Source organism: Myotis myotis, unplaced genomic scaffold (genome assembly GCF_014108235.1).
Source record: "Myotis myotis isolate mMyoMyo1 unplaced genomic scaffold, mMyoMyo1.p scaffold_m19_p_15, whole genome shotgun sequence".
NCBI lineage: Eukaryota > Metazoa > Chordata > Mammalia > Chiroptera > Vespertilionidae > Myotis > Myotis myotis.
Window position 1 is genome coordinate 35113969 of NW_023416319.1, and position 19078 is coordinate 35133046.

At 42.6% G+C, this 19078-nt stretch overlaps 1 protein-coding gene across 4 annotated transcripts in view; it reads left to right on the plus strand.

The window, feature by feature from the left end:
* Positions 1-12386, plus strand: part of ARID5B (AT-rich interaction domain 5B) — a 178415-nt gene extending 166029 nt beyond the window's left edge. For all 4 annotated transcript variants that reach the window (XM_036336832.1, XM_036336831.1, XM_036336833.1 and 1 more), the window contains 2 exons: positions 2309-2507; positions 6352-12386. In XM_036336832.1, the coding sequence (XP_036192725.1) occupies positions 2309-2507; positions 6352-8478 (2326 nt within the window). In that variant the 3' untranslated portion in view covers positions 8479-12386. The remainder of the gene's footprint in view (positions 1-2308; positions 2508-6351) is intronic.
* Positions 12387-19078: the final 6692 nt, after the last annotated feature.

The window sequence follows — 19078 nt, forward strand, 5'->3', positions numbered from 1 at the left end:
GTCCTTTGGGGCCCACCTTGGGGTCTCTTCCACCCAAGTCACTGCTTCTGCTCCAACCCCCCTCCCCACACTCGGAGGTAATGCTGTCATCCTTCTCGCAGGAGAGGGTCTCCCCTGATGTCTCTATCTCAGTTGGAGAATGGATTTGGGAGAAGGGTGATAACCATTGGAATAGCCAGACTTCAGTGCTCCTTGGATTCCCATGGCAACCAAACAAAAGCAAAACAAACCTATCTGCCCCAACAATAAAAATATGCTTTCAGTGAAGTCAATTTAAGATATTCTTACCAATTTAAAACATTCCATGCACTTAGCTCCCGGATAAAAATCCCCCACTTGCCAATGTCTAAGGGGATAAAGTCCCTGGCAGGACCACGCAGATAAAAGGAACTGGGGAGAATGGTGGGACTTTACAGGTGAGACAAATAAATTCAAGTATGAACAAGATTGCTTTTTTCCTCTCTTCTTCTGCTTAGTTATGCTTTTTATTATATAAACATTCACTGTAATATTACAGTGGGAAGCAGGTATTTGGCAGCCATATATTATTTTAGTAAGTCTACATGGAGAGAACAGTTTCCAGTTTTAGCAGCTGTAACATGTTTAAACTCAGTTTGTAATGGGATCTGAAGATAACTATTCCCCATGGGCTGTGTTGATCTTCATGGCTGGCCCACTGCCAGATGTAGGGCTCGAAACTGTTATTCACGCCTCCTTGCACATACCTTGTCCGAGCATGCTCAGTAAATGAAATTTGTTCCTAATATGCTATAAATTGGGGTTTGATTTTCTCATCATCTGCATGGTGTTTTATTGAAGAGTGAAATCTTATGATCACAAATGTCCCCATGTCTATACTCGCAAACCCAAACGGTTGTGTATGTTTAAGTAGTTGAGATTCAAATTACGTAGTTAGAAACCAATTCCAGGATCGCCAACAAATATCCACACCAACGAAGTTTCTGCCTGGGAGTCTTAGTTTAAAAATAATTAGGATTCCCAATATTTGAACAGATTTATGTTGTTTATAAGCCAAGTACATTTTCTTCATTGAGTCAACTTGTCTTATTTAAAACAAATTATTGTTGCTGTATTAAAGTTCATATTTTTAAGGCTGAGTCTTGTATTAATCCCACAGTGAGTCATTAATCATACCAAATGCATTATAAGAACTTTAATCACTGAAGTTGAAACTGAGATTGTAATGCAATCCATCCCTTTTAATTACATCAGCTATTTTTCCCTTTCAGATCAAGAGCTACAGCGCAAAGGGGAAACAGATTAAAACTAGAGCTGTTTGATGTTTCTCTTTTTAGAGCAATTTTATGTACTTTGTATAAAAAGTTATGTAATTAAAATGCTTGAATTTTTCAGCCCTCTGATATTTATGGCCGGAGTGGTCTGTCCACCTTCCTTCTTACTGGGGCCCTCTTTTACTTGGCACCCCTAAACCGCACCTCCTGCTGTGGTCACCTCCCCCCACCCCCCCCATCCCCCGTCCCCACCAGAGCTGCTGTGTGAGACAGCTGTCTCTCAGCCACACTGTGCTTGCCTCCCATTAAGGTCTTTATCTTAAGTGTCTGGTCTATATTTTGGCACGACAAAAATATAAACTTTGGAAATGGGAAAAAGTGGCTCAAATTCTATCTCTATCAACTGGTGTGACTTTTAGGCAAATTCTGTAACCTTTTGGTGCCTCAGTTATCTCATCAGTTCATAATAATATTAGTAACCATTTTTTATTATTGGTTTGATTATAATAAATAATATGGTAATTTACTCCCTAGGGATGTTATGACATGACATATATTATGTACCTGGGGCAGATACTAGTACATTAGAATATAAGCCTCATGAGGTCGGGCATTGGATCTTCTGTTTGCTGCTGTATCTTAGTGCCTAGGGCAATGTCTGGCACACAGTCAGTGCTCAATAAATAGTTGTTGGCAGAATGATGAGTAAACAGCAGCTATCATTATTGTTGCTATTATTGTTGTGATGTCATTGCTGGCACTTAGCCGGGTTCTATGCACAGCGATGATGATGTAAACTTGGATGCTACCACTGTCATCCTTGGTGTATAGATTTACAGAACCAGAAAGCAATCTTGCAAAGAAGTCAGTAGGCACTGGTTTTGAGTAGGGAGATAACTGTGGAGTACGTTTCTAGAAAAGCATTGGCGTCACTGGAAATAAAGTCACGCAATAAATTGCTTGTATTGAGAAAAGAAAATAAGCCATAACCGATGCTAATGGAATTGCCTGATTAATCATCCCCTGACTGATCGTGTCTCCTGATATCCTTTTAGGTTAATCCTGCCATATGAAAGGTTTATTAAAGGAGAGGAAGACAAGCCCCTGCCTCCAATCAAACCTCGGAAACAGGAGAACAGTTCACAGGAAAACGAGAATAAAGCAAAAGTATCAGGAACCAAACGCATCAAACATGAAATCCCCAAGAGCAAGAAAGAAAAAGAGAATGCCCCGAAGCCCCAGGATGCCTCAGAGGTGAGTCGCTCTCCGCCCCAGACATACCACCAGGACCTGCCCTGCCTCAGGGTTTCCCGAACCCCTTAGCTGAGACCTGCACCCACAGCTGTGGCCCTACACAGTTGCAGTGCTACACTGAGAAATCAAATCATCTCAGCAATTTTATGTACTTTTCGAAATTCCCTCAGTAGTGGACCTTTCCGCTTGTTCCAGCGCTGAAAGGCAGTCCGTGGTATTGAATGGACGATAGGATCCAGAAAGATGTGAGCATCCCATAGGAAACGGATAGCGTCCAGCGACTCAGAGAGTAGGAGCCAGAGCTCCAGCTCTGTGAAGCCAGGGGACTCCAACGTGAAAGATAGCCAGTCTATCTGAGGAAATGGTGTGACTTTAAGAGTGCTCCGTGGGGCCTGCTAGGGAGGGCCGTTGAAATTGATGTGCTGTGTGTCTGCGGGAAGGACGTGGAAACTTTAGGGACGCCTTTGTCTCCTGTAATGGACCTGTATGCAGCAGCCTTGGGTTGAGACCAGTTTAGAAACATCTTAAGCACATATTATTTATGGGGAAATTTTGAAATGGTTCCTCTGAAACCATTATTATCTCTCATGTTAACAGGTAGTTTCTGAACCTTTTAAAACAAGCCTCAGCTACCCGCAGCCCCCCACAGTTCCTTGGTAGAAGCCATTAATGTCAGCACACAGCCAGTCATGGAGGCTGATCTGGGCTCTGTTTCAACATGAATAATAAAAACCCTGCTGCCCATAAAAAACAAACAACAAAAAAAACTTAGCAGCCACATTTGGAGACAGCATGTTCTAAGATTCAACCCCAGAGGGAATTTTGTTGCTGATATTAAACACCCCCTAAAAAATCAAGTTTATAATGAACACACAAGAGACTCCCTAATTAAACACTGGTTTAAAACACACACAACACAACACCACAATCTCTTACCTAGAATTCAGCTTACCCCACTGAATCCTGTGTAAGAAGATAATATTAATACGAAGATGAAATTTGTTTTTTGTTTCACAATTATTTCAAGCTCTAGAAATTAAAAAGGTTGGGGGGAGGGAGGAAAGAGGTGTTGCAGAGATTTCTAAATATCTGCAAGCTTGCAACATAAATAGCCAAAAGCAAGGAAATTCCAAGTTAAGGCTTGCATTCCATTCTTCCTTTACCCTGTTGGCCTGGTGATTTATTATGGGTTTTGGAGCAGTGAGTTCTATTAGATACCATATGTACAGCATTGCCAAAGCACCAGGGGGCAAACTGAGGACCAAGAGGCCAGCTGACCTTTGAACGGCTCCACTTTGGGGACAAAGTTTAAAATAGTTGGTTTGTAAATTGTGGGAGGAATCCTCAGCCCATGCCCTGAGCCCATCAGCTGAGGGGATGACCACTGTCAGGTGTGGAGCCAGATGTCCTGCAGACCGTAGAAACCCTTAAAGCCTTTGTACTATAGATCCCAGCAGTTCCCTTCAGGGAGCTGTTAGTGTCTTGAGTATCAAAGATTATTATGATCAGGTTATCTAAACTACCTGGAATCTGCTCTGGCCGGTGTGGCTCAGTTGGTTGAGCATCATCCCATGCACCAAGAGGCTGCCAGTTCAATTCCTGGCCAGGGCAGGAGCAGGAGGCAGCTGATCGATGTTTCTCTCTCACATTGATGTTTCTCTCTCCCTCCCTTTCTTTCTAAAATCAATTTAAAAAAACTTATTAAACTACCTAGAATCTCATACCCTCTTCAAGGTTGACCTTATAAGTAAGAATTGTTCCCCACCTCCAACATAGACCCATGTTATTGTCCAGGTGTATTTCTTCCCACTAATGATGTGTCTGGAGCTGTGGGTCAGGATCTTATTGTTGTCATTGTTTTAATTGTTTTTCATTTTTGATGTTTTCAATATGAAGTAGTGAACTCAGTAGAGATAGGAGGGCTTATAAAGCCCTCCTTGCCCTAGCGGGTTTGGCTCAGTGGGTAGAGCATCAGCCTGTGGGCCAAAGGGTCCTGGGTTCGATTCCGGTCAAGGGCACGTACTTCAGTTGCAGGCTCCTCCCCAGCCCAGGCCCTGGTTGGGGTGCGTGCAGGAGGCAACCAATTGATGTGTTTCTCTCACATCCATGTTTCTCTTTTCTTTCCCTCTCTTCCACTCTCTCTGAAAAAATCAATGGAAAAACATCCTTGGGTGAGGATTAAAAAAATAAATAAATAAAGCCCTTCTCATCAAACCCGATATCCTTGGTTTGGATTGCAAGTTACCTGGTGGGAAGATACCACTTAACATACTAAGGGCAGATCAGAAAATTCCATCCTTCAACTTTTTCTGTCTAGCTTTCAAAGACGTCCTAAACCTGTTTTACAATCAAAAGCATGGAACTCCAAGTAACTGAAGGCCTAGGTCATAGAAAGTTCATTGGAACTGAGTATTCCTGATAGCCCCTCTTCAAATTCCAGTCCCATCAGAAACTGACATTCAAGTGCAATGCCTTTTTCCCTGGATGTACTCATTTTTTCTGCATTTCTTGTAACGCAAAAGCTCAGGAGACCAGTGATGTTGTTAATGTAGAACAAGTAATGATAGTTGTACTGAAAAGGCAACTACTAGTACCTAAAAATGAAAGGTGGCACAAAAAGGTTCTTAGGTATAACACAAATCTAAAAAAAAAAAAAAAGGGATATCTTTAAGTGGATTTAAGGAAAAATATTGATTAAATGGATGTATTTCCTTAAAATTTTTAGCCCTATGCATCCCTACACCAGCATCCCCAATCTTACCCGAAAATGCTACAGTGGTCAAAACTTCTTTTCTTAACAAAGAAGAACAATGTTCGTGGAGATGAGATGGACGAGTTGGGGGGTGGGGTATGGGGAGGCAAAGACCAGTTCAATACAGCTGTTTTGGGGCTATTCTCCACTAAGACATATCAGGACAGAATGACAGAAGTTTTAAAAGACCTTGTCCGTCAGCTGGGTCACAGATGGAAAGTTAAAATGACCTTCAAAGGTCAAAGTTTGCACAGCTACATAAAGCAATGAATGGGTCGAATTGTGCCCACAACTTCTATGAATAGGGACACATAAAGAGCATCCATCTCATGGACCACAATTTATTTCAATGAACAGAGAAGCCGTGTTTGTGCTGGCGCTCACTGCCTGAATTTGACAACTTCATTTTCAGCTTTCATGGAAATGTAGCTTGCTGCAGCCTAGAAGGACTTAGAGCCCTCCTGTCCCTCAGGTAGTCAGGCCGCTGTTGCATCTCCATCATCTTTCAATACTTCAGCTTATCTGCATGTCACATGGCACTGAGTAGAAATTACAAACACTTAAGCATCACTGATTTTATGCCTCCATTGGACACATTAGGACAAGATACACTCTGTCAAAGAACGGCAGGGAGTATCGGTGAGTTTGTTGATTGTTTGTTGACATGGGGGTGGTTAGATTTTTGAAAGAGAGTTGCTTTAAAAAAAAAATCTTTCTCCAAAGTGTCATAAAGCACAACATGTAATTTAAAACCCATTTGGATAATTGACTGATTTGACAAGAAGACAACCTCAGAATTAAACTATATATTAGACTCAAGGAGTGATATGATTGTATACCATCAGTACATAACACTTTGATAAGTGTCTCATAAGGGACTAAAGTGAATATGCATATTTCCCCTAATGTTTCTGTAATTTAGATTTCTTTGTTTAGAGCTATGATCAGGGAGTGATAAAGCTTTACAGAAACTATGCGAACTGATTGACAAGCCTGTTTCCAAGAAAAACTGCTGCGTGTAATGTTCTATTTCATAGCAAAATGTGTCAATGCACTTGGCTTCCTTCTGACTGTCTTGCAATATTTTATCAGGTTTCTTCAGAGCAAGAGAAGGAGCAAGAGCCTCTCCCCGCAGCAGACGCAAAGAAGAAAATGGAAGGGCACCAGGATTTTGCCGCCAGGCCCCTGGTGTCTACAGCAGACCCAGAAAAGGAGAACACAGCAGATCAAAGTGCCAACAGCGAGAAGATGGCAGAGGAGGCGGGAGAGAAGGGGCCCTCTCCTCCACTCCCGAGTGCCTCTTCAGCCCCCGACAGGGACCCAGGGGCTGGCAAACAGCCTCTCACCTCTCCCAGCGCTCCGGTCGACTCAAAACCAGAACCCAAGCCCTGCTGTTTTACAGAGAGCCCTGACAACGAACCCCAAGACACAGCCTTCCCTGGCTTCCCCACCACGCAGCCACCGCTGGCAAACCAGAGCGAGATGGACGATGACAAAGTGCCCGCCATGGCAGACTACATTGCCAACTGCACCGTGAAGGTGGACCAGCTGGGCAGCGACGACATCCACAATGCGCTGAAGCAGACCCCAAAGGTCCTAGTGGTCCAGTCGTTCGACATGTTCAAGGACAAAGACCTGACTGGGCCCATGAATGAGAACCACGGACTCAATTACACCCCCCTGCTCTACTCCAGGGGCAACCCAGGCATCATGTCCCCGCTGGCCAAGAAAAAGCTTTTGTCCCAAGTGAGTGGGGCCAGCCTCTCCAGCAGCTACCCCTACGGCTCCCCACCCCCTTTGATCAGCAAAAAGAAGCTGATCGCCAGGGACGACCTGTGCTCGGGTCTGGCCCAGGCCCACCACGGCCAAAGCACCGACCACACGGCGGTCAGCCGGCCCTCGGTGATTCAGCACGTGCAGAGCTTCAGGAGCAAGCCCTCCGAGGACAGAAAGAGCATCAGTGACATCTTTAAACATGACAAGCTGAGTCGATCGGATCCCCACCGCTGCAGCTTCTCCAAGCATCACCTCAGCCCCCTTGCCGACTCCTATGTCCTGAAGCAAGAAATCCAGGAGGGCAAGGAGAAACTATTGGAGAAGAGGGCGCTCCCCCACTCCCACATGCCCAGCTTCCTGGCCGACTTCTACTCCTCTCCGCATCTCCACAGCCTCTACAGACACACCGAGCATCACCTTCACAACGAACAGTCATCCAAGTACCCGTGCAGGGACATGTACAGGGAATCGGAAAACAGTTCCTTTTCTTCCCACAAACACCAAGAAAAGCTCCATGGAAACTATCTCTCGTCGCTGCACCTGCAAGACAAAAAGTCAGCTGCAGCCGAAGCCACCACGGATGACCAGCCGACAGACCTGAGCCTTCCCAAGAACCCGCACAAACCCACCGGCAAGGTCCTGGGCCTGGCCCACGCGGCCCCGGGGCCCCAGGAGAGCAAAGGCGTCTCCCAGTTCCAGGTCATAAACAGCCACAGTCGAGACTGTCACCCCAAGGCCTGCCGGGTGTCCCCCATGACCATGTCAGCTCCTAAAAAATACCCCGAGGCGCTCTCAAGATCGGCAAAACCCCACCATGTGAGACTGGAGAATTTCAGGAAGATGGAAGGCATGGTCCACCCCATCCTGCACCGGAAAATGAGCCCCCAGAACATTGGTGCCGCGCGCCCCATAAAGCGCAGCCTGGAGGACTTGGACCTGGTGATCGCTGGGAAAAAGGCCCGGGCGGTGTCTCCCCTGGACCCATCCAAGGAGGTCTCTGGGAAGGAGAAGGCCTGCGAGCAGGAGAGCGAGGGCAGCAAGGCAGCGCACAGTGGGCGTTCCGGGGGCGCGTCGGAAGGCCACAAGCTGCCCCTCTCCTCCCCTATCTTCCCAGGTTTGTATTCTGGGAGCCTGTGTAACTCGGGCCTCAACTCCCGGCTCCCAGCAGGGTATTCTCACTCTCTGCAGTACTTGAAAAACCAGACTGTGCTTTCCCCACTCATGCAGCCCCTGGCTTTCCACTCGCTTGTGATGCAAAGAGGAATTTTCACGTCGCCGACCAATTCTCAGCAGCTGTACAGACACTTGGCTGCGGCCACACCTGTAGGAAGTTCGTACGGGGACCTTTTGCACAACAGCATTTACCCTTTAGCTGCTATAAACCCTCAAGCTGCCTTTCCATCTTCTCAGCTGTCGTCCGTACACCCCAGTACAAAACTGTAAGCCCGGCTCTGCCCAGCATCCACACGGCGTGGCTAAAACATCTTTACTCCTTCTCCCTGGGGTGATGGCTTGTAGAATTAGAAGTCCGTATTTCTTCTAATCTGGGGGTAAGAACAGTTCCAGCCGAAGCGGCCGAGCGGGGAAGTGAACAGATCTGATTTTTCTGGGACGACACCAGCCTTGGCTGGTCAGTCTTGAGTCCCTTGCAACACAGATGCCCTCGCACCCCAGATGGTTCACTTCGCACAGGGTTCGCGTGGAGGGGGTTATGCGCACCCAGGAAGAACTTAGAGGGCCCTGTCTGAGTTCCCATGGCCAGGAAACAACCTGGCCAAAAAAGGGGCAGGCATTTCAAAGAAAGGGGCAAGGAAGACTGGCAGACATGCCAAGCGAGGCCCCTGTTTTCATAAAACTCCAAGGTTCAATCAATGCAATGTATAGTGAAACTTCAATAGATCTTTCCTTTTGACACTATTGAACAATCCAGAGAAGTAAACACTGTTAAATTGACTGTATATATTTGCTTCTTAAAACTACCCGTATCACTGTTTGCTCACCTAATTTATATACAGGTAGTTCCATTTTCTCCCAGTTCCTTCTTGTCTTTTTTTTTTTAATTAAACAGTATCGCTTTTGTTTGCAGGTCTTTTGTTTTTGTTTTTGTTTTGTTTTGTTTAAGACTGACTGACTATCCTAGTTTTTGATGTGTGTTTTTAACCCCCCCCACCCCTCCCACCCCCACATCTTATCATTTTGAGCAGCTTTGGGTGGTAAAGTTAATTGTTTACAAATTGAAGCAACTGATTCTAGTGGAACAAATGAGAAAGAAACAGATGAGCACACCATAGTGCAAAGAACGTTCCTTTGCAGATCCGCAACTTACGGACTTTGTTCCTCATTAATGGCATAGTTGAAAGAGCTTATACACTGCTTACCCGACCAAATGCTTTGCTTTGAAGTATGGGGTTATGTGAACATATCGAGCCTTGTACTTACCTTATCTAGGCTGTGAAACTGTCCTACATACCAGAGGAATCATAAAAACAAAAACCTCACTGGCAGCAAGCTGCTGAATAACAGCAGAGTCTAGAGGACATACTTGTGGGCTGCGCAGATATTTTAGGAATTTCAGAAATTAGAACAGGAGCCAAAATGATTTACATTGGTGTTGGCCCTGGTCCCTTTAAACAGTCCGGGAGAGGGGGTTGGGAAGAGGATGGAACTTGACTCTCCAAAGAAAATGAGCAGCTGGAGGCCTATGCCCCAGGTACCTTCCCTGGGCTGTGGTCTTTGGAGTAATAGGTAATCGCGTTGCCTTCATCATATTGGTTTCTTGATGTTCCCAAGAAGACCCTTCCAGACCACATCTGTGGGGATAATTGGCATACTGGATTACCCATGTCAAAAGAAAGTCATCCTCTTTGGGTTTCTTGGGTGTGAGTTTTATGTATAAGCAAGCACTCACTTGCGGTGGTTGGTGTCATGTTTGTAACCACCTGGCAGTATAGCCCGCTCTACCATTTATTTCAGGGTTGGAAAGAAGCGGTCAAGCTGTTCAAGCAGTCAAAAGATGTGGAGAATGTATCTTGTCATTCTTGCCACTTTATTCCACTTGCTGCCAAGATGTAACATCAAGGTGGATGCATTTCCTAAGTGTGTTAAAGGTCGATCTACACAGAGCCTGATTTTCTTCTCAAGTCCCATCCCTGCTGATAGGAATGCTTTGATGAACTCCCCAGCCAACCCTCCCCTCCCCCAACACTACTAGTAGACATTAGAACCATAGTTAACCAAGTCTTTTACCTCTGAGATATTTAATTCTATGAAAATTGATGACAATTTTCAACCTCTAGGTAACTCGACTGCAAAATAATCAAAACTGGTAAACAATGAAACTGCGGCTCTTAACCGAAGCCATGCATGCCGTGCATTTGTATTGAAATGTCTCCATGATACGAAGCCAAATATTCAGTGTAACATACTTACTATCCAAAGGTGGAAACAAAAGAATGTAGAGATCTAGTGTTAAGAGTTCCATTTGCTTCAATTAATTATTTACCTTCCTGTGGAATAATATATATATATATATATTTAATAGAACCATAGATAGACTAGTAGAATTTAGATTATAAATGTGTGAGTGCAGATTATCCTGCTATTGCACAAGATAGAGGGAGGGAAGAATCTCAATTCCAGCTGGCAAAGCGCTAGCCAGGACCGATCTAAGAAAGTTGCACTAGATTGGATGGTCACAGAATCAGAGGACATGGAAGACAGAGCAAACTCCAGTGTTTCTGCAACCGACCTGGGCTAGATCAGACGTGGTTTCTATGAGTTTGTTTCTCAAAGAAAATGGGGAGCCGTCTGTCCCTGGTGGAGCTCACCTATCCATTTGGAATATGGGGCATTTGTTTTCCCCACTGGGATGATTTCAGTCTGGTTTCATCATGTTGGAATTTGATCACACCATTTTCAAACAATGTTAACATAGTCCAGCTTTTGTTTTTCTCATCTCTTCCAAGAGGAGACTCACTGTTTCTGTCTGAGGAAGCTCATACCCTCGGCAAAACATCAGGACAAATAAAGAGAAATGGGGGCACACATTCCCAACAGAAGCAGTGTGTTATTTGTTTTAAAACTCCGAACAGAGATCTTGGAAATCTTTCAAAAAGACCATTGAATTCTTCATTGGCTGAGAACTACATTTTAAAAAGTCTTAAATGGGGCTTTGTTTGCATTGTTTGAGTTCAAGGGGCCTTATTATTGAATGGAATTGCACAAGCCTTTCTTTGTGCAATCAAACCATTGTTATTGGTAGTTCTGTAAAGGAAACTGTGGAATCTAATTGGCAGTGGAGTCATAAATCTATTTACTGAGTGTGGCTTCCAAGAAATGTTGCAATTCAAAATGCACTAACTCCCTGATTTACTGGAGATTTGAAGATTCTAAATAATGTTGTTGTTTTTAAAGCCTTTCCATGCAACTTCTGGCAACTCAACATAAAAAAAGAAAAAATAACCCAACCGAGTTTCAGAATTAAGTATTCTCCTACTAAGTGATTGGAACTTGTAATATTTGCCACAGGACTGACTTATTTATTTTCTAGCTAGAAGCTCTTAAGTTCACTTGTTTATCAGGGCATATACAGAAGGGTTTGTGAAAACTCAATGTTGACTTTACAACTTTCTGACCTGGTGCATGAATTCTCAAGTACTGTATTTCACTGTGTTGGTGTGTCTGATGGAAATTTCGAGGTGATCCCACAAAAATATTTTATGTAGTGTGCCTTCAAAGAGAACCATTTATTTCTCTTCACTTGTGTCCCACAAAGTCACATTTGGCGGTGGTCAGCCAAGTCCCATCTGGTCCAGTTTTACTCTGTTCCCAATTTTAAAGAGATATGGGAACAAGTTTGCCCTCGTGAGACCCACACCATTGCAATGATTATCTTGAGCACTTAAATTCCAGTGTTGGCTGTTGATGTGTTTGATATTCTGCTTGTCTCCCCATGGTTGAAATATGTCTGAAGAATAGCAGCATAATCTCTATTGGCTGTTTATACTTTTTTAAATTTTCCTGTGTTGTAAATATTGTATACTTTTGGTGATCCCAGCTATGTAACCTCTGCTCTGTAAGGTGATTATTTGTATATAGCAACATGGCCCAGTGATATTATATCGTTTCCCAATGGAGAGGTTATTGAGTAACCTTTGCATTAGTTTAAACACTACCAGAAGAATGCTGAGCCAACTATAAACACTCAATTTTGTATGTTTTCCAAATTGTACTTATTACTGCTTTTGATACTGTATTACGTGCCAATAGTTTCCCAATCACATAGCAGGCAAGAGATATTTTGTACTTTTTGATCCACTGTAATATTTAATAAAAAATGTTACTATCTGTTTCCTTTTGGGTCTGAGTGATCTGTCGCTTCTTCCTGAGGAGCCCGATGGCCTCCCCAGAGTACTTTCTACCCCATTGTGTCCAAACTGGATAACAGCAATAATAACAGTGGTGATGATGGGGTCTGTAGTTTGTTGAGAACCTACTGATGTAGAGAGGTGAATCAACTTGCCCCAGATCACCTGATAACAAATTGGCAGAGTCAGGATTTGAACCCAGGGCTCTTTGGTCTGTGACTTCCTTTGTATACCATACTCCTCTCCTGACAGATAACAAAAATCACTATTTATTCAGGCAACAGAGATTTACTCACATCTCCATTGCCAGGCATAGTAGCTGGGAATACAATGGTGAGTGAAAGATGAATATTGTCTCTGGAGCTTATAAATCTTATGGGAAATTAGAGCTAACCAAATAGTCACCCATATAAATAGAAAACCTCAGCCTGACCTAGTTCTGGGGGGAGAGAAGTGTGGTGACTAAAGCGATACATGAAGAGGAAGTGGTGACTAAATTGATACATGAAGGATGAGTATCAGTTGACCAGATAAGAGGGAATTGGGGGAAGACTATCCAAGCACAGGTACCACAGGAGCAAAGACCCTGAGGCAGAAACACATGTGGCTTAGTACAGGCATCAAAGAAAAAGCCTGTGTGACAAAAGCATCATTACAAGGTCCAGGGCGTGAGGTGGAGGTAAAGGTTAGAGAGTATAGCAGGGGACAACCAGGTGTGCCCCAATAGGTATGTCTTCTTAATTCTAAGCAAAAAGAGGTTTAAGCAGGGAGGTGGCCTGTTCATCTCATTTTGTGTTGCTCGCTGGCTGATGTGTAAAGGCAGAGGGGGAGCAATCTAACGCCACGATGGTGGTCATTTCAAATGAGGCGGTAGAATGGGAGCATAGACACATTTCAGAGGTGCTTGGAAGGAGGGAGGACCAGACTTGGTGATGGATTAAGTGGGTCATTAGATGGATACTCAGGAAGGATTGAAAAGCTAGGGAAAAAGCATATTTTGACCTCTGGTGATGATATACAAAAGACTCTGGATTCCTTCCCCTTAATCCTCTTCGTCCAGGCTTCCCCTGGGTTTTCCTCAGCTGATTATTAGTTGAAATGAGATGTTCACAAAGTAGCACCCTGTGTGCTCTCTTCTTTATGTGCCCCAGCGACTGGGGGGAGGGAGAGGTGGACAGACTTTGGTGAGTGTCTTGGTTTACAGCCCACACCATCCAAGCAGGAGGAACTTTGAAGAGACAGAAGAAAATCAGCCACAAGCAAGCGTGTCACACAACTGGGGTGAGGAGGGGAACGCATTTTGATAAATGACACAAGACCCTTTTTCGTACCGTGGCTGAGTTCCTTAGGAACCCTGCCCACCCTCAGGCCAGCAGGAGTTGCAGCAACATGTTAGGGGTCCCACCCTCTTCTTGTTGGCTGTCATCCCTTTGTTAATCCAAACACACCCAGCACAGGAAGAGCCCCTGGCCCCATGGTCTCCTTGCTCTCGTTCTGATTCATGTGTATTTCAGCATATCATTGCATTGCTGTGAGTACATCAAAAAGAATGTTCTTCCATCTATGACACATTCAGCAAATATAGATCTGATACTTGAATCATACACAACAGGAAACATAATGATAAGTTATCTATTTTTACCAGGCCAAACTGGCAAATACTGCTGGGAAAGAGGGTGCTTTTGCTAAAGATGTCACTTACAGTGCAAAGGCAAGGAAAATGCCCAGTGATTTATTATAGGAAAGTGGCCAGAGTTGACAAATGTTTCAGGGCTGATAGTGACCAGGAAAGGGGTGATCATTGACATCAACAAGTTGTAAATGGCAGGAGGGGGAAGGGTGGTGGATGACCTCTGGCCAGGAATAATTTGAAAGAAAGCGTATTCTTCAAGATTGACTTAGGGAGTATAGAAAATTGCATTAATTTGGGCCTCGCTAATTCAGAACTCCTGAATTTTGGAATCTCTAGGATAATTTCTGAGATTAAAAAACACACACCAAACAAACACATTTGTTTAACCTTCTTAAAAGAACAAACTATTTTAATCATGCTAGCCATAACCATGAGCATTCAACCAGCCCAGCAAGGACAAGGTGATCTGCTCCCAGAGGCAAGCACACAGGAACACTACTACTTCAATTAGTGTTGGAACTTCCTCCAGAACAGAGCTGCCCAGTGGAACTTCCTGAGATGGTGGAAATGTTCTATCAGTCAGAGTTTTCCAACACTATAGCTACTAGAAAATGTGGCTGTTGAGCCCTTGAAATGTGTCTAGTGTGATGAAGGAACTAATTTTAATTCTATTTAATTTTTATTCATTTAAATTTAAATAGTTACAGATGGCTAATAGTTACTATATTGAACAGCAAAGATCCAGAAGGTCCAATTGGCCAATGTGTGTATACAGATAGACTCAGTTATAGATAGGTCAATACCTGCACATAGACTTAACATAAACAATAAGGCAGGCAACATGGTGTCTTCTTGCCAAAACTTCCTTAATCGATTAGGGTTGACTATAGATTTAACACTCTTTTTCACTCAGGATTTACACATCATAGGCATTTAAGTGCTAACTAAACAAACAAATAAATCATTAAGAGAGCATTAAGAAAAAAGTCTGGCCCGGCCAGCATGGCTCAGTCATTGAGTGTCGACCGATGAACTAGGAGGTCATGGTTTGATTCCAAGTCCAGGCACATGCCCAGGTTTTGGGCTTGATCCCCAGTGGGGGGAACACAGGAGGCAGCTGATCAATGATTCTCTCTCATCATTGATGTTTCTATCTCTTTCTCTCCCTCTCCCTTCCTTTCTGATATCAATATATATAATTAAAATCTACAGTTATGGCATTTTGTAATCCAGTCCTGCCTTTTATGTTGTCTGATTGTGTGAGACTTGAATGCAACTTCTAGAAAATCTATGCAACATTAGTGCGGCCATGTTTAAGCCACACTGCTTCTCTCCATAGCAGTTCAAAGGTTATCTCCGGAGACTGGGAGAGTATTCAGCATGAGGGAGAAGGCCAAGTGGGAAGAGAAGAACCAATGGACTAAGAGTGGAAGAATCCATGATGAACATAATTTCAGTGTCCTGGTCCTTGTACTTCACACCTGGGTATGCCTGCCACCCTGGCCCAGAAATTCAAGTGACCAGCCAAAAATGTTGGCAGAACACCCTAAGGTTGTTTGTAAATTAATGAGGCAAAAAAGAGAGAAGACTCCAGGAAATAGTATTAGGAAATAAAAAAAGAATGCAGTAGAGACTTTTTAGATTATTAGCGGATAGCATTTACTTTGAGCCTATGAACTGGAAAATTTCAGATGAAAGAAGCTGTTTCCTACAAAAATAGAAATTAACAAAACTTCCCCAAGAAGAAAAATAAAACTCAAATAATGATTTTAAAATATTTGATCAGGAGTCAAACAGTTCACCACAAAATAAAACACAAGGCCCAGGTGGTTTTAAGAAGTATCAGAGAATTGAACAGAGGAAAAGCTACCCAGTTCTTTTTATGAGTTTATTTTTACCTCATTACTAAATTTAAAAAAGGATAGTGAAAAAGAGAAATAAGTATAGATCAATCTTACTTATAAAGCAGATGCAGAAATACTAGGTAAAATACCAGCAAAATAGAAAAGTTTATGTTTAAATATATACATTCATATATACACATAAATATGCATATCTATGTGTGCATACATATTAAATGGCATACGTATGTGAAACAATATTATATAATGACCAAGAAGACTTGATCCTAGAAATATAAAGATTATATTTAGAACATTAGAAATTCTATTAATAGAATAGCATATAAAAGCCAGCTGGAAAAATATGAAGTTTGATCCACATCTCAAACAATACACAGAATACTTTAAAAAAAAATGGGAGAACTATTTTATCATCTGGAATGCAGACATCTATTCTAAGATTCAAAGTTTCGAAAATAAAAGATTATCTAAATAAAAATTAATTATCTACAGGCAAAAAATAAGCAAATCCAAAACGCAAATGTTACTTTGGTAGTAAATATTGCAATTCATATCCCAAAGGGCAGATCTCTCTATTATATAAATGGGTCTTAGAAATCAGGAAGAAAATGGTGAAATGACAGTCAAATATACAAATCTGAAGTGTACAGTTCAATGAACTTTGACAAACATGTACGCCATGTGACCATGACTGAGAACAAAATAGAGTTCACTTCTATTTTGGCAGAATGTTTTCTCATGATACTTTTCAGCCTATTGACCTACTCTAACCCATTTAGGCAGTCACCACCTTGATTTCTATCATCAGATTTGCCTCACTTGTTTTTAGCACTTTTTAAAAAATTGGGAGCACAAAGATATTTACCATCATGTCACTGTTTTTACTTAACATAATACTACAGGTCATTTTACTCAACAGATAAAGTATTAGACTGAATGAGAGAGCTCAGCACATTTGTTGGATATAAGGTTAAAATACCCAAGGCCATAACATTTTCATCTACCAGTAATAATTAAAATGATACTTAAAAAATTTTTTTTCATTTACAGTAGCAATATAACCAGAAGGTACTTAAAAATAAATCTAACAAAATAATTGGGAAAATAATTTGACAAAATCCAGTAAAGCTGTAGATGTGGTTACTATAAACTCACAAGAACACTCCCAGGCATATACTGAGAACCCTCCTCACACTTGCGTGCAAAGGAGTTAGTAGGGTGCTGCTCGTTGCAGCATTGATGCTCATCATATACACAGAAACACAGGGACACAAAACAACATAAATGTCCATAAGTTGAATAATATACGGTCGGTCAAATGAATGTTTTAAATGTCTATGCATCAATGTAAAGAAGCAATCAAAAATGTAATGCTGGCTCTAACCAGTTTGGCTCGGTGGATAGAGCGTTGGCCTGAGGACTGAGGAGTCCTGGTTTCAATTCCGGTCAAGGGCATGTACCTTGGTTGCCGGCACATCCCTAGTAGGAGGTGTGCAGGAGGCAGCTGATCAATGTTTCTAACTCTATATCCCTCTCCCTTCCTCTCTGTAAAAACTCAATAAAATATGTATTTTTAAAAAACGGAATGCTGAGTGGGAAGAAAAAAAACATGTTGCAAAAGGGCTCACACAGTTTGATAAAAATTCAAAACATAATAGGGTAATATTGTTTATGGATATACTTAATGAATATATGAAGACAAAAACAGCAACACTTTAACATCAAGTTATTCACAGGAGGGAGAAGGAGAAGCTGATGGGGGAGGAAGAGGCCTTGAACTGCCTGTAAGATTTATTTCTTTTGAAATCTGGAGCAAAATGGCAGAATATTAATTTTTAATGAATTTGGGTGGAAAGAATGTGGTGTGATTATGATATATTTTTGCATATTTCATTCACAGGTGCAATGTTCCTAGTTTATAAAATAAACTAATTGGCATGTAACATCACACATGGAGTAGAGACAGGTGGGTTTTCAGCCTCCAAGCTTCAGTTAATTCATCGTTAAGTTGGCGAAACATAACCCCTGCCTCATCTCCTCTCAGAATTGTTGTCAGAATATGAAAACAGTTAATAAGAGTGAAGTTCTCCGCAGCTAACACTGTTATTATTGCTAATGCTCACGATTGTTGCATCCTGCGATTCCAAGAGTCAGTCACCATTCACACGGAAAGTGCCAACTCCCTACCATTTGTCAGCTCCGTGCTAAGAATCCTCCAATGCTTTTAGCCCATGTGTTCCTCATAACAACCTAGCGATATAGATACCGTGCTATCATCATTCTCATTTCACAACTACATGCAGGCATAGAAAGGCTAAGTGCATGACCCATGGTTCCTGGGAAAAAAGTGACTAGAAGGGACAAGTTTGGTGCAGGTCCATTTCATTCCAAAACCTCTGTTCTTGATCACTACATGGCTATTTCCCAGCCCAGGCAGGTCCGTGTTCATTCAAAGCTATCTCCCAGCACTAGCCTGTGTATCAGGACTCCTACCTCTTCCACCTACCTGCGGGGCAGGTGAGACTTTTTCCTGGTTGCCTAGTGCTGAGAAGCACAAGGAATCTCATTAAAAGGGTTCAGATCCCCCAAGAGCACATCATTCTGCTCCTTGGCTCTGCCCCTGATTCCTCCCCAGCTGAGGCCTGGCCCTTGGCCTCAAAGCCAAGTAGGGCTGGGAAGCAATTCTTACCCTGGTGCCCATGGATTAAAGAGGAGCAGCTCCCTGCTTTGCTTTTGGGGCAAAGCTTTACAGAGTTCAAGAACATGATGGGAATGATTTACATATTAGGCTTCTAATCCATGGGTGGGTGGGATGCTGCTGTGCACAGAGCAGCAAACAGGCCTGTCTGGAGTGGGGAGATCAGGACAAGGCCGTGAGGGTCTCCAACTTCTCTCCTGAGAAACTGAGGCTGCAAAGTAATGGAATCAGGTGCTCCTTCCATGTGTACAAATCACGTCATATTCAGGCAGTACAGTAAAACCTCAATATAACAGACTAATTCAGGTGAGGGTGGTGTCCATTAGAGCAAAAAATCCCTTATATAATAAAGTAGGTTTTTCAAATGCATATGTTAAAAATTTGGCAAATTCATTTACCTGTTTTCACTTATGTAAACACATTCGTGTAATTAAAATTATGAAAAGTATAATTTCATAGAAAAGTTTTCTATACATATTGCTGT